The sequence below is a fragment of the Arvicanthis niloticus genome, chromosome 26 (assembly GCF_011762505.2).
Source record: "Arvicanthis niloticus isolate mArvNil1 chromosome 26, mArvNil1.pat.X, whole genome shotgun sequence".
NCBI lineage: Eukaryota > Metazoa > Chordata > Mammalia > Rodentia > Muridae > Arvicanthis > Arvicanthis niloticus.
The window spans coordinates 31,268,722-31,292,999 of record NC_133434.1 but is presented as its reverse complement, the minus strand read 5'-3'; the positions used below and the strand labels follow the sequence as shown (position 1 = coordinate 31,292,999).

The window sequence follows — 24,278 nt, the reverse complement described above, 5'->3', positions numbered from 1 at the left end:
ATTTAGATATATTGAATGTTCTAAGAATCCAGAAATACTGGAAAACTACTTCTGGTTTCTAGCCCAATTATCTGGGTAGCCTTATACTACTACTAAGGACATAAGAAGACAAACATGCTTATAGGATAAGAATGGTAAAGATGCCGTTAAAGGGCATCTTTGGAATATGGGAAGTGTTCAGTTTGCAATGCATCAACTTGATAACCTCCAGTAGCAGTTCGGGTTGGAGATAAGCATCAGTTTGGGTGGATTTACTAATGTGTGACTGTTAAAGGAGAATGAGAGGGTGAAAAGAAAATAGAATCAGGGGTTGGAGAGTTGGCTCAGTGGTTGAGAGCACTGACTGAGGTCCTGAGTTTAATTCCCAGTAGTCACATGGTGGCTCACAATCATCTATAATGGGATCCATTGCCCTCTTCTGGTGTATCTGATGACAGGACAGTATATGCATATACATAAAAATAAATAATCAAATCTTAAAAAAAAAAAAAGAATCAAGTGCAGAAGATGTCTCAACACCTGAAGTATCCAAGAAGCCTTGAAGAGGGTAGACAGGGAAGAAGAAACACAAAAATGAGGTCAGAGGATTCTGGACCCCCTCAAAGTACAGCTCAGAGGCAGAGCACTTCCCTAGCTGAAATGTAGGGAAATGAAGTGTTTTATTGAGTTTAGGAAAGGAGGTGTGATCATGGTCCCTAAAGTGGAGAAGACGCAGAGATAGATCCCAAATGGAGAAGTCAGTCTTCACCAGGAGGATCACCTTGTCTCCAGAGAATGAAGGGCTGGAGATAAGAGTTGAAGTAAATATAGATTTTGTGTTTGGATTGAAAAGTTAGGGAAATAGACACCTCATGATTTTTTCTAATGAGAAGTAAAAGAGATGATAGGTGAAGTTTTGAGTTTGAAGAAGCTGATGAGGTTTTATCTCAATATCATAGAGTAATCGTACAAAGGACTTATCAAAGACAAATGATTTCACGTTGGGTTGCAAGGTAAACACCATAAATTCAGGGATTAACCTAACCCTCATGGAACCTCATGGCCATAGTTACTGCACTGTTTGCAAGGCAGAAGGTTCTGTTCTCTTGTATCCTAACTCCTCTGTTCTGTTCTCAATGTAGTTATCTGTGGCATTCAGCCTTTCCAGACTAAAGGTTTACTTTTATAGTTACTCCAGAAATGTCCTGGCCCACTGGGTTAGGTAATGGGAGTGATTGTTCCTCGGATGAAGACGGTGCTTTAGGGCAGTATTCTGTGTACCAGTGTTATATCAAGGAGGCTTTACTTATACATTATTCTTCTGCCTGATCTTGCTTAATTTTCTTGGTCTCCCAGAATCCTGTGTATGTTTACATCCCAACAATGGAAGCATCTGAGCAATGATTTCTTGAAGACCCAGCAGGAGAAGAGGCACAGTTGGTTCAAGGCAAGTGGTACCATCAAGAAGTTCCGAGCTGGCCTCAGCATCTTCTCACCCATTCCCAAGTAAGTATTTCCCTGAGTTGATTATTTCCAAATATCTGTTGTCTCCTTCTCGAATGCCTAGATTAATTTCTTCTGTGTTTTCTCTGAGTCCACTAAATTCTGTACCTGAAGCTACAAATAATAACACATGGTCCTGGTCTTTATATCCTTACCCTTCTGCTTTGATTCAATATTTGTAACTCATCCCTTGTGTAAAGCACAATATCTAGCTTTTGGAGGCATGTGTATTTGTTTTCCCTATTTTTTTTAAGTTTTTGTTTGTTTGTTTGTTTGTTTATGGGTGTTTTGCTTGTGCTATGTGTGTGCTTGGTACCCTCTGAAACCAGAGAAGCTGTTGAATCCCCTGGAATTAGAGTTACAGATGTCTGTAAGCTGCCATGTGGGAGCTTGGAATCAAACCTGGGTCCTTTGCAAGAGCCGAGCCATCTTTCTAGCCCTTCATCTTTCCATCTTATCTTCAGCTCTCTTCCTTATTTCTCGTCATAAAGAGACAGAGTCATAGATGCTAACTTCTTGCTCATATGTAGAATGCCCTGATTTCTAGGCTCTGGAAATAAACATTGCTCCATTCTTTGACCCTGGTTCCATAGTTCTACATTTTAGTATCTTGTGATTCTCCAAAGGTGAGCACAAAGCTACATTTGTAGTGTCCCAGAGATCACTGTGGATGGTTGGACAGTTGACATTAGGCTGAGGCTTAGGATGCAGCTACTTGCCTAGCATAGTATTGAATGCTTAGTCCTCCTCTCACACAACAAAAAATGATCATATCATCTTCAAAGAACATACTTAGCCATACTTAGCCTTAATGGCATGGTTGCTTAGGCTCTGCCACTAGCTTTCTTCTATGCCACAACCTAAAGAACATAAAAATCATGATATAAAATTGTTACTCTGTTTTGACACTTTAGGATAACAATAGACTGTCCCTTTGATTTGTGATCATTTGTGGCCTATGATGTTCTTTTCTCTACTCTTCTAGAGTTCATAGTGAATTCAAGTTTTTGTGTGTGTCTGTGTGTCTGTGTGTCTGTGTTTCAAGACAGGGTTTTTCTTTGTAGCCCTGGCTGGCATGGAACTACTCACTCTGTAGATCAGGCTGGCCTCAAACGTAGAGATCTTCCTGCATTTGTCTCCACTGCTCAGCTTTGATTACTTCTTCTTTGCTCTTTCCCGGAAGGTCTCCCAGTTTTCCTATCATACAGGACTCCATGCTGAAAGGTAAACTGGGTGTACCAGAGCTTCGAGTTGGACGCCTTATGAATCGTTCCATTTCTTGCACCATGAAGAACCCAAAAGTAGAGGTGTTTGGCTATCCCCCCAGCCCCCAGGCAGGTCTCCTGTGCCCCCAGCACGTGGGCCTCCCTCCCCCAGCACGGACTTCTCCTTTGGTACATGGTCTGGGGATGGTTTAATGTGGGCATCAGAAGGGTGGGGGTGGAAATAAAGGGTGGGATAACTTTTCAGAGGGGTGGAGTGGGAATGAAGGGGGATAACTTTTCAAAGGGGTGGAGTGGGGTAGAGCTCTCCAGGCAAGTCCAGACATACATCATGAATGTATAGAATGGTATAGTTTTTAACTACTAAATGCTTGTATCTAAACTGTCATGTCTGATAGTAGTTTATAAGGCAGTCTGGAGATTGGCATGCCAAGGAGAATTCATGTCTAATGTAGGTCATGGTTACTACTTGGTAGTAAGTTGCTGTGTGAGCCTGTTTTAGCTTTGAAGATGGTTAAAGACAGGTGAACTTTTTCAGAACCTTTAATAAAAACTTCTAAAGATTTTTCCCGCCTTGTAATTACTTAGGCTGATCTGAGCTAAGGCTTAGCAATTTTAGGAGAATCCTGGGTTGTGGGTATGAATGAGGTGTGTTTGAGTCCCATCTAATTGGAGACGAATGGACTCTCTCTTGTGCTCTTACTAGGTCAGTGGTCACTGCAAGAACATCCCCACCCTGGAATATGGATTCCTTGTCCAGGTAAACAAGTCCAGATCTCCTTCCAGAGCTCTTCCCTGTTGCTCACCCATCCAGCTGCCTACATTTCCCAGCTCTTGAATTACTTATTTCCTGAGTTGATTTGTTCCCAGAACTATGTATGTATTGACCAAGTAAATAAGAGAAAAGAGAGCCTGTATTCCATCCTTAAGAGGGAGGGGCCCAGCATTACTGAAAGAGTTTACAGCAGTGGTTCTTAGCCTTCCTAGTGCTGCAACTCTGGTACAGTTCCTTGTGTGTGGTGACCTTCAGCCATAAAGTTACTTTTGCTCCTACTTCATAGCTGTAGTTTTGCTACTATTATGAATCGTAATGTAAATATCTGTGTTTTCCAATGATTTTACGTGACCCTTGTGAAAGGTTCGTTATACTCCCAAAGGAGTCTCCACCCACAAGCTTAAAACCACTCACTTATAGGCTAAATAACTCGCCCATAAACATGTAAATGGGGACAGCCTGATTTATACACAAGAACAAGTCAAGAAGGTGTTAAATAAATAAAAGAAAATTAAAACCAAGTAGTTTAAGATATTTCTGTAAGAGCTCTGGCTTTGTGCCATCTTCCTACTATGGTGCATGTGCATGTGTGCGTGTGCATGTATGTGTGTGTTGGAGATGGGCTGATTGCCTTAGATGGTCTTAGGTGGTAGAAATGACTTAAGCTCTGCCCTCCAGTATCTAATCTTGGATTGAATACTTACATGCCACGAATAAAAAGTCTATAATGACTATAACCACTTAACTGATTAATTAGTACCTGTTAATAAAATGCTCTCATGGGAGCCTGTGAAATGGTTTAGCTGGTAAAATCATTTATTTTGCAAGTCCCCAGAATGCATGTTAAGGTGCAAGTACAGAGTCTCTCTGTGTAACAGCCCTGGCTGTCTTGGAAGTCACTTTGTAGACCAGGCTGACCTAGAACTCTGAGAGAACCACCTGCCTTTGCTTTCCGAGTGCTGGGATCAAAAGCATGCGCCACCAGTACCTGGTTTAGAATTTCACTTTTTAAATTTAATTAATTAGAAGGGGAGAGAGAGTGTGTGTATGTGCATGCATGCACACACTTGTGTACCATAACACGTATGTGAAGGTCAGAAGACACTTTTGGGTGTTGGTTCTTTCCTTCTGCTTATGGGTCCCAGTAACTCAGGTTCACAGGCTTGACGCCCTCTCCCAGAATCTGAATACTCCTATGGATAAATCTCATCTCTTGCGACATACCAATGAGGTGCATAATGTACCACTTTATAAATGAAGAAAAGAGGCTAAGTCTGTCTGACTCTCCTAGTTATATTTGATAGTAAACAGCTGATTTAGGTGTCAACCAAGAGTTCTGTCTCCACGGTCACACTGTTCTCATTTGTACAGTGACAATAGTGAGGCCATCAGTTTAAGGTCAAGATCTAAGGTAGAAAAGCTTCACTTATTTCCATTATCTCCAAAAAAACCAAGAAACATCGATAATTCCAAAAGCTATGGCCTGCGTTGTCTCTGCAGATGATGAAGTATGCAGAGCAGAGGATCCCAACGTTGAACGAGTACTGTGTGGTGTGTGACGAGCAGCACGTCTTCCAGAACGGGTCCATGCTCAAGGTACAGGCCCTGCCGTGACTCTCCTCCTTCTCTAGGCCTGTACTAAAGGATAAGTTCTGTCCTCAATCCTGGAAGCTCTAGAAACGATTGTTTTCTTAGGAAAACTAGTTTTCTCTGGACTATAAACAGGGAGATGGTATTGACCAGGGTATACTTGGCTACTCCCAAGTCTCCGTGGGCAGGCAGAACACTTAGCTGTAAATTATAATCTATGTGTATATATTTAAGAGTCAGGAGCAATGCTCTGGAAACTCAGAAGAGAGAACCTCTAACGACCTTCAAGACCAGAGAAAACTTTATAGGTAGACAGAAATTACTCAGACTTACTAGTAAGGCATTTAAATTTTGATTGATAGTCCCCTTCAACATACCCTGCCCACCCCAGATTCTTGCCTTACTCTAGAATTGCATAAAGTCAGTTCTCTCTCTCCCTACATCTTCTCAATACACACCCCAGAGCTCCACTCTCTGTTTTATATGTCCCTTTAGCCAGCTGTCTGTACTCGTGAGTTATGCGTCTTCTCCTTTTACACACTGGGAGTCATGTCTGGAGCTGCAGAAGAAGTGGCTACAGGAGCAGAGGTAGGAAAAAGACACAGGGAATTGGGATCAAGAAGAGGCCAAGCATGATGGCACATGCCTTTAATCTCAGGATTTGGAATGCAGAGGCAGGAGGATCTCTGAATTTGGGGCCAGCCTGGTCTCCATAGTAAGTTCCAGTGCAACCAGAACTGTATAGCAAGACCCTATCTCAAAACAAAGCCAAAAAAAAAAAAAAAAGCAAAGGAACCCAGCAATTTCATTTCTTGGTATTTAGCCTCCAAATATACTTTTATGCTTAATGATGCTCACTACAGTATAAAGCTTATAATAAAACAAAATTGGATTATAGACTCTGTAGGAGGCCCATTCAAATTATGCCTATCCCTACATTGAAAATACTGAACAGATGTTATTTATACACATCAAATTGTAATACATAGTCCAGAATCAAATACCAAGTCAGGCTTGGGGTAGTGATATGTTCCTTTAGCTTCCTAGCTGCTTAGAGGGCCAAAGCAGGAGGGTTTCTTCAGTTAAAAAGTTGCAAGTGCTTACTCAGCAGAGGTGAGGGCCTCTGTTCATTCCCAGCCCTCTTTGCTCAAGAAGGAAAGAACACGTATTTATATCAGAACATCTGGATGGCTACTCATCAAATTTTATAGTTACTTGGGAGCGAATGAATTTGGGGAATTAAGAGATAATTCTTTTCTATAATCATTTTGCTAGTATTTGAACTTCAGGTAAAGATTTATTTTTATTTTATGGGTGTAAATGTTTTTCCTGCATGTATGTATGTGTACTCTGTGGGTGTCTGATGTCCACAGAGGTCAGAAGGAAGGTATCAGATCCTCTAGAATTGGAGCTACAGACTGTCGTAAGTTGTCATGTGGGTGCTGGAAACTGAACCCTGGTCCTCTGCAAGAGTGTCAAGTATTCTCACTCATTGTGTCATTTCTATAGCCCTAGTATTTTTATAATTTTGTATTTTTATAATTGGAAAGGCATGAAAAAGTATTTGTAGTCTGGAGACCTCTTGACTCCCAGAACTGGGCAGTCATTTAGTTTTTCCCCTTTCTTTTCTCCTAAGGTGGTAGATCTGCTGGTGGCCATGTGTAGAGCAGCTTTGGAGTCCCCTAGAAAAAGCATCATCTTCGAGCCTTATCCCTCTGTGGTGGACCCCACTGATCCCAAGACTCTGGCCTTTAACCCTAAGGTATAATTGTTTGGGAAGAAAAAGCTAATGAACAGAAATGGTAAATGGTGGGTGGTTGGATTGTCATTTCAATACATACAGTGTAAGTAAAGGACAGAAAAAATGGAACACTTGGTTCTTGGGTAGTCTTTAACTCGAGGGTTAATCTGACGAAATCACTGGGCTTATCAAAAGAAGGGGAAAAAATTAGAACCTGTTATAATTATGATGGTGAAGACAAAAGTGTGGACTAGATGTGGAGGTTCATACCTGCAGTCCCAGCACTTGGACTGAGGGAGGAGATGCTTATGGTTTGAGGCCAGCATGGTTTACATAGTAAACCTCAGACTAACTTAGGCTATACTCTGAGATCATGACTGGAAGGAAGGTATAGCAGAGCAACAATGAAGGCGATAGGCTTTCTGGGAGCCAGCCAGACCTAGATTCCATCAGAAGATCTTTGGCTTCCTAGTGGAATAGTGCTAGGAAGATACTTCATCTTTCTCATTTTCAACTGCCCTGCCTGTAAAAGGGTGTAATAGTTATTTTGTGGATTGTTATAAGAATGAGAGATAATGTATATAAAATACCCTATGGGGTTCTCCAGAAGAACAGCTAAAAGCCTGTGAATAGCTGTAAATATATTCCATTCATACACATGTGAATTATAGAGGGGAAGTTTCTTATGTAGAATAATGCTGTCTACTTAGAGAGGCTAAGAAGTCCCCGTATCTACTCAGCAAGCTGTAAACCCCAGAGGGCCTGTGGTGAACGATATTCCAGTTTCAGTCCAGAGGCTTGAGAAGCACACATGGTGTTCCAGTCTGAGAACCACACAGGCTCAAGGCTCACGGGGCCAATTTTACAATTCATTCAGATCTAAAGCTGCGAGGAGAATACCCAAATTTGATTCAAGAGCCAGGGTTGAGGAAGGTTAGCTTGTTTATTTCGTTTGAGTCTTTGACTAGATGAGATCCTTATTAAGGAATGTGACCTTCTTTGCCCAGTATGCTTATTCAGCTGTTGATCAGAACCCCAAAACATCTCCACAACAAACCCAGAAATCATGTTTGACCAAATAAGTAGGTACCCCATTGACTTTTTTTTTCCAAGACAGGGTTTCTCTGTGTAGCTCTGGTTGTCCTGAAAGTCACTTTGTAGACCAGGCTGGCCTCAAACTCACAGAGATCCACCTGCCTCTTCTTCCCATGTGTATTAAAGGCATGCATCACCAGCTTTCAAAATGACTTCTAAAATTAACCATCACTGTATATTAAAATGCCTCATTGTTCTGTCAGTACATTGGACACAGTATAACTAGATTTATCCATTTATTTAATTCTGAGGACATCTCTGAGGATGGCCACAGTTAAACGTAGATGATGGGGTATGACTCAATGTTGAGCACTTACCAGCATGTATGATGCCATGGGATCAATTCCTAGCAACACCAGAATCCTGACATGGAAAAAATCAAACAAGCAGAATACCTCCTGTCGTTTGCAAACAGGGCTTGAAATACTTAAATGTGTTCAATGACTTACCCAATTAATCACAACTGGTAAAAGAGGACTAGCATGTAGCTAGAGTTCTCTAATTCGTATTTCCATGGCACTTTGTATTTCTTCCTCTGATTTTTTTCTTCTCATTGACTATCAATAGAAGAAGAATTATGAGCGGCTTCAGAAAGCTCTGGATAGTGTGATGTCCATCCGGGAGATGACCCAGGTATTTTGCCTTCTCTTTGCCTAGCTCCATGCCCTTTCTTGCTTGTAATTCATGGGACTAGGCTAAGGATTCAGAGAAGACACTCAGTTTCTTATGTTTTTTATGTTCCCTCTGTAACCTTCCCAGTTCCCATTCTTTGTTTTGCTAGCTTTCTTACCCCAATTCTCGTCACTCCTAGTGTCTCTCTCAACATTATCTTTGCTGCTGATCTTTCACAAGTTGTTTATATTTTGATGTTTTTCTGTAGTTCTTAGGGAATTAGAGAAGTGAGGGAAAAGACCTCTGCTCAAGGTTGGGAGGGTGAAGAGGAGGCTTGAAGATGAGGAGCTAGATCCAGGGGCTGCATCTTCTGTCCTTCTAGGGGTGGGGCAGCCACATGGAGCAGTGATCATCCTTTGACTCAAGGCTGTCCCTCACCAGATTTCCCCACCCCTCGTCTGCAGTATCTGCATGAATAGACATTCATTTGTACTCACATTTACAGGTGGGCCTCTTCTCAGCAAATCCTATATATCACAGTGCAGATTAACACAGAAGGTACACCTAGGAGGGTGATAGACTTACTAGAAAGACTGTTTTATGTGGAGATGTGCCACAGGATTCTTTAGCCTAATTTTTTGGGGACATTGATTTTATTTATTTTTTGATTTATAAGCAACTTTTTTAGAGCTGTAGGAATTGCATAAAATGAGGGAGACCCACCTGCATGTTGGTTTGTAAGCATCTTCAGTCATTTTCATATTTATGAGTCTTCCCAACCCACCTGGGCCTCTTTGAGGGTGGGAACCCCCTTGTCTTCATTCCTTCAATTGCCTATGTGCTTTGAGTCCCAGTAGTCTGTAGAAAGTGGAAGAGGTCCTTTCTCTCCTGGGAGATAACCTATGGCCATTGTCTTACAGGGCTCATATTTAGAAATCAAGAAACAGATGGACAAACTGGATCCCTTGGCCCATCCTCTTCTGCAGTGGTATGGCTGGAATGGCTCAGGCTTCATAGGGAGTGGGGAAGGAAGGAGTTGTGTGTGGGGCATGGATCTGCACCTTCTTCTAGAGGCATATCAGCCTTCTTTACAAGTTAGAAGTGTGACTGCTTTCTCTTGGTGTTATGCTGGTAAGCCTTGACTTGGACAATAACTGAGATCCTACAAAGAGTTTACAAATTCTGACATGATTTCTCCCAATGTTTGTTTTTTTATTTATTTCTTTTAATTATAAGGTTTTAAAAATATCTACAATATGCTTATTTGTCATGTACAACATGTGTTATAAAATGGTTCATTAGAAGCTTTTGGTTGCTACACTATTGCCCATGATAATTTTCAAAAATTTAATGCTATTAACTGTAGCTGCCATTAGTAAGTTTTGAGCTTCTTATCACATTCCAGTTCATTTCAGCTTAGTTTGCTGTGTGTTCAAAGAAATTTGTCTCTACCTGCTATCTCCTTCTCGTATGTCGAGGGGCTAGAGCCAGATAAGCTATTGTTTCTACTGCTAGCAAAGAACTGGACTAGTCCCTATTACTCTTCCTCCCTCCTGCTGATTTCTCTGTTTTCCTGACAATCGTTTCTAGTTTGCTTCCTTCCCAGTCAGCCTCTGGCACTAAGAAGCCAATACAGTAGATTACTTCTCTCATATCATGAGCAATTACCAGACATAGACTTCCAAAATAGCATTCCAAAGTTCATGGTGAGAACATAAGGAGATTCTTTGGTTAGTGAAATACTTATCATATAAACATGAGGACCTGAGTTTGACCCCTGGCATTCACCAAAAAAGCCAGGCATGATGGTGTACACTTGTGCTCACAGCACTGGGAAGAAGAGGTAGGCAGATCTTTGGGCACATTGGCCAGCCAGAATACTCGAATCCGTGTGCCCCAGGTCCCAGTGAAAGACGTAATTACACAAGCTCTTCTAAGGAACAATGCCTGAGGTTGACTTCTGGCCTCCACAGGCACACACGTCTGTGCCACCTGCCCAATGTACACTTGCATACACACACACACACACACACACACACACACACACAAAATTTAAACAACCGCAAAATAAATACTTAGATTAGGTACAGAAAATACATTGTATCCACTGTAGGCAATATTGTTCTTGCTGAACCCTCAGTGTTTTATGCTTTTGTTCTCCTGCCCTCTGTGATTAGCCTATGTCCAGCCTAGTTTGCCTTGACTCCTCAGAAAGTTCATTTTAGTTTCTTCTGTTTTTTTTTTTCCCCCCAACCTATATAGTATCTTTCTATTTTCCCATCCCTGAGAGCCTGTAGGATTCCTTTGGACTTAAGTTTGATGATTCCTGAGTCTCAGTTTTGAGACTAAACCCCAGACACAAGTTTAGCCATTTTTGATTCAGACCTACCCCGCCCCCCCCCCCAATTGGTAATAGCTAATGTTCTTTTTGTCCTATGCTTTTCTCTCCTTAGATGTAGCAGCTTTCCCCTTGACTCTTTTTATTCATTGTTTAATTCCTGATATTTATAAATACACATAATATGTGTGTGTGTGCCGGGCGGTGGTGGCGCATGCCTTTAATCCCAGCACTTGGGAGGCAGAGGCAGGCGGATTTCTGAGTTCGAGGCCAGCCTGGTCTACAGAGTGAGTTCCAGGACAGCCAGGGCTACACAGAGAAACCCTGTCTCGAAAAAAAAAAAGTGTGTGTGTGTGTGTGTGTGTGTGTGTGTGTGTGTGTATCACATAGAGAGAGCATTTGAAGACCCCCATACTCGGGAGACCCTTCCTCAAGCCTCCGGAATCGCGACCACCCAAAGATCACAAGAAACCATACCTGGATGCAATCAGCAGAGGTTTATTAGGGAAAGAGCTGGCAGCCAGCGGTCTGACCAGGTACTCGCGCTGGAGTCAAGGTCCGACCCCCTCGGCCAGTCCTTGGAGGGTTTTAAAGGGAAAAACCACAAACCAGGGGAGTGGGATGGGGTTGTTAAAGATACAAAACATGAAAACAGTGGAACAATTCAGAGGTATTCACTCTAAATGATTAGTGTCATGTGGAAATCGCCCTGCATTCTTCTCAAAAATGTGGTTTTTACCATGCCATTGTGCCCTATCCGGCCATTTCAGATTGCTATCTTTACTTTTTCCGGCTATAGGGCTAGGGCCCCACCTAGGTGGTAGCATCTTTATCTGTAATCAGGAATGCCTTCCTGCCTTGGGCGAGGCTTGAGGAATGTAATCCAGCAAGTGTCCTTCACCTGGAATGTGAAGGCCTGAAATCTTATTTTCAGTTCTGTAAGGCAAAAAATCTACACATATTTCATAAAATGGCCTTTATAATTTTTCACTCTACACATTATCATTTAAATATCAATATGGCCTGGATATAAGCACACAATTCAGACATTAGAATCTTATTTGCTGTCCCTAGATTAGAAATTGCTTTTTCAAGATAGCTTTACCATGTACTTATTCTGTCCCTTCTCATTTTCTCTTTCTTCCCAGGATAATTTCTAGCAACAGGTCACACATTGTCAAACTACCTCTCAGCAGGGTAAGTGATTAGTTTCCCTCTGTAAGCTTCTAACTTCTGCTGAGAGGCAAGGAGAGGCTCTGTGCCCACTCAGCATACTCTTCTCTGATTAGCTTGCTTGGTTGGTACTGTCCATCAGTAGGCTTTGAGTCTAAAGGTATTTCCTTTGTTCAGGGTTAGTGTAAATATGATTTGCTTCCTGTTCCCAACCTTTCCCTCCCTGATCTCTATTTCTGCTCTGTTTTCTTATCCCACCCCCACCCTGGGCAGCAGCTGAAGTTCATGCACACCTCACACCAATTCCTCCTGCTGAGCAGCCCTCCTGCCAAGGAGGCTCGGTTCCGGACAGCCAAGAAGCTCTATGGAAGCACCTTCGCTTTCCAGTAAGGAAGGTGGAGGCCGGGCAGCAGGCGGTGGGGGAGGGGAGTAGGGCCATGGGATATAGGAGTTATGGTTTTTCATGATCGTCAGCTAATCAGCAGTTATTTATTAAATGCTACTGTGGTAGTTGCTATAAAGAATTAAAATGATATGTATAACATGGTTTTTATTTTTAAACTGCTTATGATGTAGTTGAATGGAAAGAATATTTACATATAAAAGATACACAGGAATAGATTGGAAGGGTAAATTTGTATGTTTTTGGAAACAATCTATAATTTATTTCTAATGGGGAGGTGGAGAAAGAAAAGTATTAAGGGTAAATTAAAGAGTATTAGTACTTTAAAAAAAATATGATATGACTTCAGGACTAGAAAACAAAATATTAGATCAATGATAAGTTTGTTGGATTTGAGATGAATTTATTGAATTTGAAGCACCAAGAAAATAGGCAAATAAAAATATTGAGCCTGCAGTTGAGGGTTTAAGGTGTGGTTAACTGAACAATGGATTTAACTACACACACAGCTTGCTGCTTATGACTGTACCTGTGAACATGTCAGTCATAAGTGTTTCTGCCCATCTGCATGTACTGTGTGGGTAAGGAGGATGGGATGGCAGTCTTTGAAGTACTCCTAGGAGTCTCATACAGTGAGGAGACATATAGCATCCTGCCTTACAGTGGGTCCCACATTGAGAATTGGCATTCAATCCTGCGCAATGGGCTGGTCAATGCGTCCTACACCAAACTGCAGGTGAGGCTATGTCCCTTTCCTCTTTCTTTCCACTCCCCACCTCACTCAGTTTTATGGTAGTGTGCTATAAAGTACTTGAAAACTTGTTCATGCCTCAGCATCTTCATCCCAGCCTCTTTGGGAGCTTCCCTACAGAGGAAGTTGGCATTGTAAATGTAGAATGAATGTGGATGTTGTATATTTTAGGTTGAGCTGTGTGTTTTGGTAATTTGGGAATGAGAATTAACCTATTATAATGACAGTGAATTTCCGTTTTATGGCTCTTCAAGGTGTTGTAACAAAGACTTATTTCACTGTCCTGAGAAACTCCTGGGAGTGGTTTTTGTTCTTCTTCCTGCTACCTCTTCCATAGCTCCTTTGTTTGAGAATCTGAAAATGTATGAAGGCCTGAGGTCAGAAGTGTGAATGCTGAGGCGGTGACTCAGCAGCCCTGCTCCTCCCCATTCTCTAAGTCAGTAATCTCTAGCACTTTGTAAGCAATCAGCTTTCAAGAGTGGGTAGCTACAGTTGTTTGGATGTGTGAGAGGTAGGTACATGGAGGGACAGAAGACTGCATAAGTGTTGTGGATGCCTAATATACAGCCATGGGGGGCCCAGGCTCATGTATTCATCCTGGTGTTTCCCTGCAAGCTGCATGGAGCAGCCTATGGCAAAGGCATCTACCTGAGCCCCATCTCCAGTATTTCCTTTGGATACTCAGGTAAGCGATGCTCTCTGGCTGCCTTGACTCTCTTTATATTGCATCCATTTGTGAACACATGATCTGTGCTGTCTTCTCTCCCATTGTGGATACTTGGTCTTTGTCAGTACCTTCTCCAGTCATGAGTACAAATCTGTTTCTTTCTATTGTCTCTCATTAGAAACTTAGATTATTTATGAGGCAAGAATAGTTACTGTTAAAAATGGTGTTCTGGGGCTGGAGAGATGGCTCAGTGGTTAAGAGCACTGACTGCTCTTCCAGAGGTCCTGAGTTCGATTCCCAGCAACCACATGGTAGCTCACAACCATTTGTAATGGGATCTTCTAGTGTGTGTCTGAAGACAGCTGCAGTGTACTCATATAAATAAAAATAAATAAATCTTAAAATTATAAAAAAATAAAATAAAATGATATTCTGTCCAATGTAGGAACTAGGCCCTGGGGATGACTTAATGAATAACTGGAAAGAAAAAAAAAAAGGCATTTTGTCATTTTATAGACATACCAGATTTGTTCTGTTTTTTAAGATGAACTTCTCTTGTCTATGCTGTTCTAGAACTCAGTATGTGACCAAAGATGACTTTGAACTCCTGATATTTCTAAGAACTGGAATTACAAGCATGTTTTACCATGCCCATGTAAACTACATTTTTAATATGAGCAATTATAAATTATGTGTGTTCATTTGAATTCATGTGTAAATATTCTCTAGTGTTGGAGTCTTAGAATTTTTGGAGACATTATTTTGGTCTTATGTTTTTAAAGACATTATTCTCTCTTTCAACCCCCTTTAAAATTTTAAATAGTCTATAATCACACACTATTATAATAGTCACATTGAGTACAAGAGGAAGTACTTCATTCTAGAGGCATGAGTGAGGTCCAGAGTCTAAGGTGATGACTCTAGCATTGTATAGCTCAGAAGAAGAACCGGAATTGGGACTCAGTGTTTGTAGGCCCATGCTCCTCTCTGGTCTGCTTTTGTTCTCCATCAGCGGATTCTCTAATCAGTGACCACCATGCAGTTGTGTTCATTCTATAGGAAGGCAGTTACACTAGATTTTTTTTCTATATTATTATTTTGTATTTTTGATAATTATAGTCATTATAGAAATAAAACATATCAGGAGTCACATAACTACAAAACTAATAATCTAGTTATGATGGTATATATCAGTAATCCCAGATATTCAAGAGGCTGAGGCAAAAGGACCATGAGTTTGAGGTCAGTCTTGGCAACTTATTGAGAGCCTGTCTAAAAATAAACTTACAGAATACCTGGGAATATGAGTTCACGGTGGAGTGTTTCTTAGCATACGTGAATCCTTAAGGTCAATCTTCAGTACTATAAAAAAACCAAACAAATCTAGAACCCTTTTAAATGATAGAACAAACCAATCAAAAAGGAAGAGACAATAATAGGTAGAAAGAAAAATGAGTGGGCTAGTATAGACACTGTAGAGCAGGACTGAAAAAGCCAGATGATACTTTTAAGGAACTTGGTGACTCATGCCTTTAATCCCAGCCCCAAGGAGGCAGACGGGGGGGGGGGGGGGGGGGGGGTCCTCTGTGAGTTCTAGGGCAATCTGAGTTATATAGTAAGTTCCAGGCCACTCTTGATTACAGAATGAGATCTTATTTCAAAAACTAAACAGACTAAAGAATGGGGGACCAAGATAAGATATAACTTAGTGGTGCAGTGGGTGCCTAGCATGTGTAGTGAGGCAACAACAACAGCAACTGATAGATAGACCATGGTTAGTTTAAGAAGAGTTGGCAGAAATGGGAACAGAGAAGCCAACATGCCTACAGATGTAACACATTTTTAAAGCTTAGGAGTAAACTCTGTAAATGTTAAGTCAATCTTTGAAACTTTTCGACAAAACTAGAAAAATGTAACAGCATTTTGGGCTTTCGATTGTTTCTTCGGGGCTGGAACTCAGGGCTTGGAACAGGATAGATAAAACACTCTATTGACCTCTAAGTATTCCTCTCTCCCCATAATCTTACAAGAATTAAACTATCAAGGAGCAACTAATCAAAGCTTGGCAAATCTGATTGAATCTAAAGCTCTCCATCAGAGTCCCGCCCCCAACACACACACATATATTTTTGGTTTTTTAAGACAGGATTTCTTGAAACTCACTCTGTAGACCAGGCTGACCTCAAACTCCCAGAAATTCACCTGGCTATCAGAATGTATTTTAAAGGGAGTGTAAAAATAGGCTACAAACTGGGGGAAGGTACCTGTAAGATACATAAAAACATAAGATTAATCATAAAATGTTTTTGAAAGGTGCTAAAGAGATGGTTTGCTTGGTAGTTAAAAGCACTGACTGCTTTCCAGAGAACTCAGGTTCAATTCCCAGCACCTACAGTCTCAGGAGGTTCAATACTCTCTTCTGGCTTCTGAGGATTTGCACATAGTGCTCAGTTATGTGCATAATATTTTATGTATGTATTTATTAAATAATTTAAAATGTAGCTTATAATTTCTTAGCCAGGTGTGGTGGCATACAGTTGTATCTTGGGAAGCATGATTACAAATACATGGCCTGCTTGGGATATATATATATCAAGTTCAAGGAGAGTGTGGGCAACTTAACAAGACCTCGTCTCAGATTGTAAATGAAGGGCCAGTGTACAGCTAAGTGGTAGAGCATATACCAAGTCCTGAGTTCAATCTCAAGTGATATGAAAACGAATATTAGTCACTGCAAAACTTACTGGAACAACAAGTAAATGATATACACGAGGCGAGAATATAAACAAGTGGCGGTGCCCTTGTCGTGTGGAGGCTACACAACCTCACTTCTCCTAGGGGAAGGAAAATAAAACCAAGTGACAACAGAAGTAAGAAATCTGATAATACCCAGTTATAGTAAAGGCTGTAAAAATCCACAAGATTTTCTTTACTGTCTGCACAGCCATTGTAGGAAACAAGTTTCTTACTCATTTATTGTGTTGTATGTGTATGTGTGTGCACAAGTGTATGTGTGTGTACACACATATGTGTGCGTGTGCACACATATTTGTGCTTTCGGAGGTCAGAAGGACAGCTTGCTGGAGTCAGTCATCTTCTACTGAGGGTTCTAGAGGTCCAACTTAGGTCATGAAGCTTAGTTATAAGTAAGTGCTTTTGCCCACTGAACCATCTTCCTGGACCAGAAAATCAATTTGACTTTACTTTATAAAGCAACATAGTTTATCTCTTTGAGCCAGCATTTTCCTTCCTGTATATGCAAACTCAAAGACATACAGGAATGCTCACAAGATTGTTTGCAGCAATAGACCTTGGAAATTGCTCAGATCATCATCATGGGAATAAGAGACAAATTATTTGATATAATCACATAAGTATTGAGCAAAGAAAATGAAGGCCATCAGTAGCATGTAATAATGTAGACATTCTTAGTAATGTTGATTAAAGATAGGCAAGTCAGGCTGAGGAGTTGACTCAGTAGGTAAAAGTGCTAGCCGTACAAGTCTAATGACCCAAGTTTAATTCCTAGAACCCACATGACAAAGTTAGATTCGTTGGTATTTGTTATCCCAGCACTACTGTGGAGAGATGGGTGACAGAAGCAGGAGAATCACCTGAGAGCTTCAGTGCTAACCACAGCAGTCATGGCAACAGAGACCCTGCCTCAACAAGGTGGAATTGTTAAGAATGACCTCCACACATGCACTATGGCATATGTGCACTTGAATTTACGAGCACAGTAAATAAGTAAATACTAAAAGTAGGCGAGTCCCAGAAGGCTGTGTGTAATGTGTTTTTTTATATTGCTCAAAGGCAAACAAAATCAAACTTAACAAGGATATGTGTGATAAAATTAGATAAAAATGAAAATATGAAAGAGTTCAAACCCTGGGCTGGGCGTCATTCATGGTAGAACACTTGCCCAGCGTGTGTTGTGCTCTAGCTTCAGTTCCCAGTGCCACAGAATACATGTTAGTAAGTCTCAGGGCAACAGTTCCTCTAAGATGTCTTGTCGATTAGCGTCAACGTCTTGAAGTAGCATGTTAAATCTTCACAGTGTAAGTGCTCAATGCATCCTAATATGTGAGTGAATCCTATGCTGTGTTTCCGAGTCAAAATAGAAGAGGGATTGAATTAGTCTTTTTGTCTGTCAGAATTTTCAGGGTTTATCTTTTTTCCAGCCTGAGCTTCCCTCTGATTAATTTCTTATTTTTTAAGTAACCAGGTTTTCCTGACTTTTAGTGCCCGTGTTCTCTCCCTTTTTCTCATCTTTTTTTTTCTTTCTTTTATTTTCTTCAGATCAATGGGTGCTTGAATACCTTCAGTTACCAGATAGAACTAGGAATCTTTATAGATTTCTTGTCATTCCTTACACTTCACCAATTACATTAAAGTGTCATATCACACTGTCCTTTCCAAACCATAGATTTTATTCTTGGAATTATCAATAAGATTAGATCCAGACTACCAAAGGATTTCTATAGGAATTTGCTATTGGAGTTATTGATCATCTAGTCCAATTCCTTATTATTTTATAGATAACGAAAGAAAGTGATATATAGAAAAGCAAACATTTTCTGAGTCATACAGCTTTGAGTTGCAGAGATAAGACCGGAATCTAAGTCTCCTGACTTGTAGGCCATTGTTCTCACTATTATATTGGACTGACAAGGGGAGGCTTTGTTTGAATGACCGTGTCTCTGGGTCCCAAAAGATAAGCAGGAATCTCTGCAACACTGGGTAATGTACACAAATGTCCCACTTACACTATTCTTATCTGGTATTTGACCAACTCTGTAGTATGTTCTCTTCTCCTTAGTCTGCTCTGGTTTTCTGTTTCTTTTTCATCAGGGCACCTTTGGATTGGCAGCATAGGGTGTGCTTTCCAGATGGGGATCAATATGAACAGAGAGCATGCATTTGACCAATGGCACTGCTGATAACTTGGCCATTAGTATCAGAAGAAAGTAGGGACAGAGAGTGGATTTGGAAATTTCCTTTGTTTAGTTCTGTTTAGAGATTCATTCTGGACACTTTGTGTCCAGAGATTATTATTCCCAGGACAAGAATAGAATAATCATTGCATCAGTATGAATGGGACAGTGCCACAGGTTTGAGGCAGAATAAGATTTCAGTTACTTCAAGTGCCACCTCTAAGACTCCCCAAAGAAATAAAATTATTTTTTCTTCTGCCTCCTTTTTCTGGAGTAGAACCTGAATGGGAATTTCTCTTAGAATTTTGCAATGAAATAATCTGGGCTGAGGTCATGATGTTTGGATGCAGAGTTGAGCCTTGTTAAGAATGGTGGGACAGGTGGGAGTAGAGGGTTTCTGTCCTATAGGAGGAAGGGATTGGCAGTTCAGGCTGAGTTTTGTTCAGGCCATGGATTTGTCATGAGATTGACAAAAAAATAAGTGTGTGTTGAGTTGACTGTCTGCTCAGTGAAGAACTGTAGTCCAGTGGTTACTATCTCCTACCTCCACGCTGCTTATAAAACCAAGAGTAAGCTGCTAAAATAGTTCCAGTGGTTACTAGCTCCTACCTCCACGCTGCTTATAAAACCAAGAGTAAGCTGCTAAAATAGTTCCAGTGGTTACTAGCTCCTACCTCCACGCTGCTTATAAAACCAAGAGTAAGCTGCTAAGATAGTTCAACTGGTAAAAATGCTTGATGCCCAAGCCTCATGATCTGAGTTTGATCCCTGCCATGTCTTAAAAGCAGTCTCTGAACTTAGTGTGATCAGCGCCAATCCCAGCACTTGAAGAGGCAGGTAATCTCTGAGTTAGAGGTTGGCTTGATCTACATAGTGAATTCTAGGTTAGCCAAGACTGGAAAACCAAAACCCAAACAAAATAAAAACAAAACAACAAAACCCAAAAAGTTGTCTTTTGACCTCCCTGTGCATCTGCACTCACATTATAGACACCTAATAATAAATAAAATTAAGTTTAAACTTTTAAAAATTATATTTATTTATTTATTTATTTATATCTATATAGATATATATTGTTGCTATACTCAGACACACCAGAAGAGGGCATCAGATCCCACTATAGATGGTTATGGGCCATCATGTGGTTGGTGGGAATTGAACTCGTGACCTCTAAAAGCTGAGCCATCTCTTCAGCCCCCAAGTTTAAACTTTTTTTTTTTTTTTTTTTTTTGGTTTTTAGAGACAAGGTTTCTCTGTGTTGCTGTGGCTGTCCTGGAACTCACTCTGTAGACCAGGCTGGCCTCGAACTCAGAATTCCTCCTGCCTCTGCCTCCCAAGTGCTGGGATTAAAGGCATGCCGGACCACTGCCCGGCAAGTTTAAACTTTTGAGATAAAAAGCCAGTGGCAAAACCAAGAATTAAATCAGAATGAAACTGTAATGAAGTAGAATGATGAGGCTGGAACCCTGTTTATGACTTGTAATGATAACATCACCGATTTCATGTTTATCCCATCTCCTTGGTTACATACCCCCCTAACTGGTAGGGCTGTACTTATAAGCCTGGAAACAGACTGAAATCTTGTCCTTAGGCCAAAGAAGAGTTGGGAGTGGGGGCATACAGGCACTGTTTGATACCTAAGTAAGAACTCTGGTTTCAGTCTCTATAAACAAGGTCTCTTCTATAATTACTAAGAATGGTAGAGAAAATTTATTATTGTAAAAAAGCCAGGCATGTTGGGGTGGCATATGCCTTTAATCCCAGCACTTGGGAGGCAGAGGCAGGTGGATTTCTGTGAGTTCAAGGCTAGCCTGATCTACAAGTGTGTTCTTGGACAGCCAGGGCTGTTACACAAAGAAACCTTGTCTCAACAAAGAAAAATGGTAGAGAATTTATGTACTCCAATAATGTAGAAATGAGAGGGAATTGGTACTTTTTTAAAAGGTAGGATTCTTCAAGGTGGTTGTCATTGTTAACGTCTATGGAGAATCCATATGAAGAACTCTGCTTTTTCCTTTTATCCTAAATGGCCTATCTTTTGTGTAACTTTAAAACCACAGCATCTTGAACTTCTGCTTGCTTTCTCTTAACTCACATCTCTGGTTTGTCATTTGATTCTGAGGTATCCCTACTCCTTTAGGCCCCTCTTTCCTGAGTCCTGTTATTAGGTGTAATAGAACCCTTTAGTGGTTCCCTGGAATTTTTAGAGGATAAACTCTAGTTGCTTTAACAGCCCATAATCCCTGCTTGATCTGACCCTAGTTAGTATCTGTTTGAACAAGCCAGCTCAGCTCAGTTAGTCAACAGGTTCGCCAGGGCAGGAGTGAGGATTAAAAAGAAAAAAAGACAATTAGACAACATTGTAGCATGATCCCAGCCAGTTGTGAGGCTGAGGTGGGTTTATTTTTTCCCAATCTGCTTTTATACCATTTTAATTACATGCAAGTAATAAGGTCAGTTCTAGGTTAAAGAACAAACAAGACAATGAACACAAATAGTCAAGGAACAAGCAAGGCGATAAAGTCCCATGGTCACTGTTTCTAAGGACTTATCAGGATAGCCAAGATATCTGAGCCTCCTTCCCTGTCCTAGCCCAAGGTCATATTCTTGCCTGAAGCCTACTTCTTCGTTCTAGCTTAAAATTAGATTCCTGCCTGAGCTTACTTCCCTGTCCTGGCCCAAAGTCAAATTCCTGCCAAGGGTCCCCAAAAAGCTCTCCATATCTGTTACATCACCTTCTCCATTTTCCTAATATTCATTATACTATGTGCAAATTAAGTCCTGAGGCTCTATCTGTCTTTATACTAACTCTTCCTTACTGCATCAGGACATTTTCAAACTCTGGGTTAGGCTAGTTCCCTTTCATGGGGTTCACACAGTGCTCTAAGAGCTATCACAGCCTTCACCTCACTGTGTTGTGATTACTTGTTCTGTGCCTGCAGTCTCCACCAAACTAAATTCCATTTGGAAAAATAGTTTGTTTTATTCACCACTGTGTCACCAAGTGTCTTAGGCTGGTCCTGGCATATAGTAAGTACGTTAGTAATACTTAAGAAATGGGCAAATTAACTGAGGTTGTTGTTCCGTGACAGGAATGGGCAAAGGACAGCACAGGATGCCTTCCAAGGATGAGCTGGTCCAGAGGTACAACAGGATGAACACCATCCCCCAGGTATTGTTTGTTGGTTCTGCCTGAGTTAGGAATCTTCCCCTGGATCCTGCTAAAAATAATGGATGGGAGAACAGTAGAGCTGGGGTCATTGTAGGTCATTTAAAGGCATTAAACATGTTGTAAAGATTTTATTTTAGTCATATGTTACCACTGTTGTATGATGAAAGCAAAGATGGGTCTTTAAATGAAAAGATGAACATGAAAGCTGTGGGCCTATTAGGTGATTATATGTAAGCAAACAAATGGTTGGAGGGTGGCTGGGAACTCGGGAAACTGAGTTCCTATGCCTGTCATCCCCATCATCAATAACTAACCAGCCATTTTGAGAGCAAACTCTAACATTTTACCTTGCTGTGCTCTCCTTTGCTTCTTTCTGTTTCAGACCCGATCCATTCAGTCAAGGTTCCTGCAGAGTCGGAATCTCAACTGTATAGCACTTTGTGAAGGTATGCAGCTCACCCAGCTCATGGCTTTCTGGAACCCTAGCCTTTGTTTCTGATGCCCCGTTGGCACATGAATCAGCCAAAAATTATGTTGAAACATCATGTCCTTCTTCCCTACCTGGCCTGTCTTAACTTTTTATCTGTGACTTCTGGCTCCTTTTCTCCAGTGATTACATCTAAGGACCTCCAGAAGCATGGGAACATTTGGGTGTGCCCTGTGTCTGACCATGTCTGCACAAGGTTCTTCTTTGTGTGAGTCCAAAAGGGGCCCTTGAAATTCCTTAAAGAGTGAGGGTGATGGGTGGTGTGTGACTGTTGAGGATGTCCTCTTTTGTTGTCTGAGTCCTGTCCCTTGCTGTCTAATAGGCACTGGGACTTTCCCTTAGGGATAAAGATAGATTATTTGGGGCTGGGTAGAGCAGCACTGCTAAGCTGGTCCCTTTATCTTGAAGAGCAGTGACAAAATCTTTGACTTTAGGATGAAATGGTCATGTCTTGAAACACATTTCCTTTGGTATTATGCTTCCTCTTGTGCTTACACTTGCCCTGTCTTTGGCAGATATGAGGATGGGCAGGTGGGCGATGCCAACATTAATACTCAGGACCCCAAGATACAGAAGGAAATCATGCGTGTGATCGGAACTCAGGTTTACACAAACTGAGGGGCCCAGCCCTCGAACCACCCTGTTTCCCCAGGATCCATCTGCCCTTGTAAGAGAGCTCAGGAGCAGCCAGGGAGGCTGCCCTGAGGAGTTCAAGGGGGCAAGAACAGGATAGAAGAGGTGGCCTTCATGGTGGAGATTGATCCAGGAACTGCTCCACATTGGACGGCCCTGACTGACTCCTACCCCTGATTTGCCCAATTGACTTCACCCTGTTTGTAAATAAAACAATAAAATGGAAGGTGCTGTGGACTGGATATGATCACTGTGGTCTGACTAGCCTCGGCCCAGCACCTACCCGAGGTCCTAGGTAAGGGTTTTTGTTCTGAGAGTGGAATATCCTGAAGGTTGGGACTATTTGTGTTTCATGAAGTAAAAGATACATTGTTTGTTTATAGTTTTGTATTCTACAGATATGTTAGTATTTCTTTTAAAGAATCATTTATGTGTGAGTACACTGTAGCTGTCTTTAGACACACCAGAAGAGGACATTGGATCCCTTTACAGATGGTTGTGAGCCACCATGTGGTTGCTGGGGAACTGAACTCAGGACCTCTGGAAGAGCAGTCAGTGCTCTTTAACTGCTGAGCCATCTCTCAAGCCTGATATGTCAGTATTTTTAATCAAAAGGTTAAGAGGTAGAGTTTATCAGTTATGTAGGTGAAACAGACAGGGTAAGAATATAACTGATGAAAGTTACTCAAGATTTAAATGGGCCTTTGAAGCCAGAGCCACTTTGATTTTTTTTTTTTTTAAACCTTCAGGACCAGCTGCTTTCTACACACAACCAGCCTGTCAGCCATGCTTGCTCTGCAGCTCAGATGCTAGGCCCTTACTTTTCCCATTCCCTGGCCTTTAGTAGACAGTGAGGTGAAGGGATAAGTTGGCAGGTGGGAGAAAGATGAGTTCCTAGCCGGAAGTCCTTTAACAAAGGCCCATAGCCTGTGGGTGTAGGTCTGTAGTAAAATGATTGCTTAGTGTACGTGAGGCCCTAAGGGGCCTTGGGCTGTCAGGGTTTGGAGTGAGAATTCACCAGGAAGAAGTTGGAATTCCCTGAAGAGGTAGGTGTCCTAAACCACTGCCTTTCTTATTAACAATGGCTAACCATGGTTTGTTTTACTAAGGAAGCTTCTGGCCTTTCAGACTTGTTCTATATGTCCAAAAACCCTTAGTTAATTTTTAAGATAGAGTCTCACTCTGTAGCCCTGGCTGGCCTA

At 41.3% G+C, this 24,278-nt stretch overlaps 1 protein-coding gene across 5 annotated transcripts in view; it reads left to right on the top strand.

Moving 5' to 3' along the window:
* Positions 1 to 23,318, top strand: part of Parp6 (poly(ADP-ribose) polymerase family member 6) — a 32,934-nt gene extending 9,616 nt beyond the window's left edge. The window contains exons 9-24 of one of the 5 annotated variants that reach the window (XM_076925486.1): positions 1,336 to 1,485; positions 2,666 to 2,876; positions 3,412 to 3,465; positions 4,981 to 5,076; positions 5,566 to 5,658; positions 6,707 to 6,832; positions 8,474 to 8,539; positions 9,439 to 9,506; positions 12,005 to 12,053; positions 12,306 to 12,415; positions 13,096 to 13,168; positions 13,799 to 13,868; positions 21,877 to 21,956; positions 22,339 to 22,402; positions 22,567 to 22,651; positions 22,959 to 23,318. In XM_076925486.1, the coding sequence (XP_076781601.1) occupies positions 1,336 to 1,485; positions 2,666 to 2,876; positions 3,412 to 3,465; positions 4,981 to 5,076; positions 5,566 to 5,658; positions 6,707 to 6,832; positions 8,474 to 8,539; positions 9,439 to 9,506; positions 12,005 to 12,053; positions 12,306 to 12,415; positions 13,096 to 13,168; positions 13,799 to 13,868; positions 21,877 to 21,956; positions 22,339 to 22,402; positions 22,567 to 22,651; positions 22,959 to 23,061 (1,498 nt within the window). In that variant the 3' untranslated portion in view covers positions 23,062 to 23,318. Of the gene's footprint in view, positions 1 to 1,335; positions 1,486 to 2,665; positions 2,877 to 3,411; positions 3,466 to 4,980; positions 5,077 to 5,565; positions 5,659 to 6,706; positions 6,833 to 8,473; positions 8,540 to 9,438; positions 9,507 to 12,004; positions 12,054 to 12,302; positions 12,416 to 13,095; positions 13,169 to 13,798; positions 13,869 to 21,876; positions 21,957 to 22,338; positions 22,403 to 22,566; positions 22,652 to 22,958 lie in introns of those variants that run through there. The other 4 variants (XM_076925485.1, XM_076925488.1, XM_076925487.1 and 1 more) reach the window with 4 other exon arrangements.
* Positions 23,319 to 24,278: the final 960 nt, after the last annotated feature.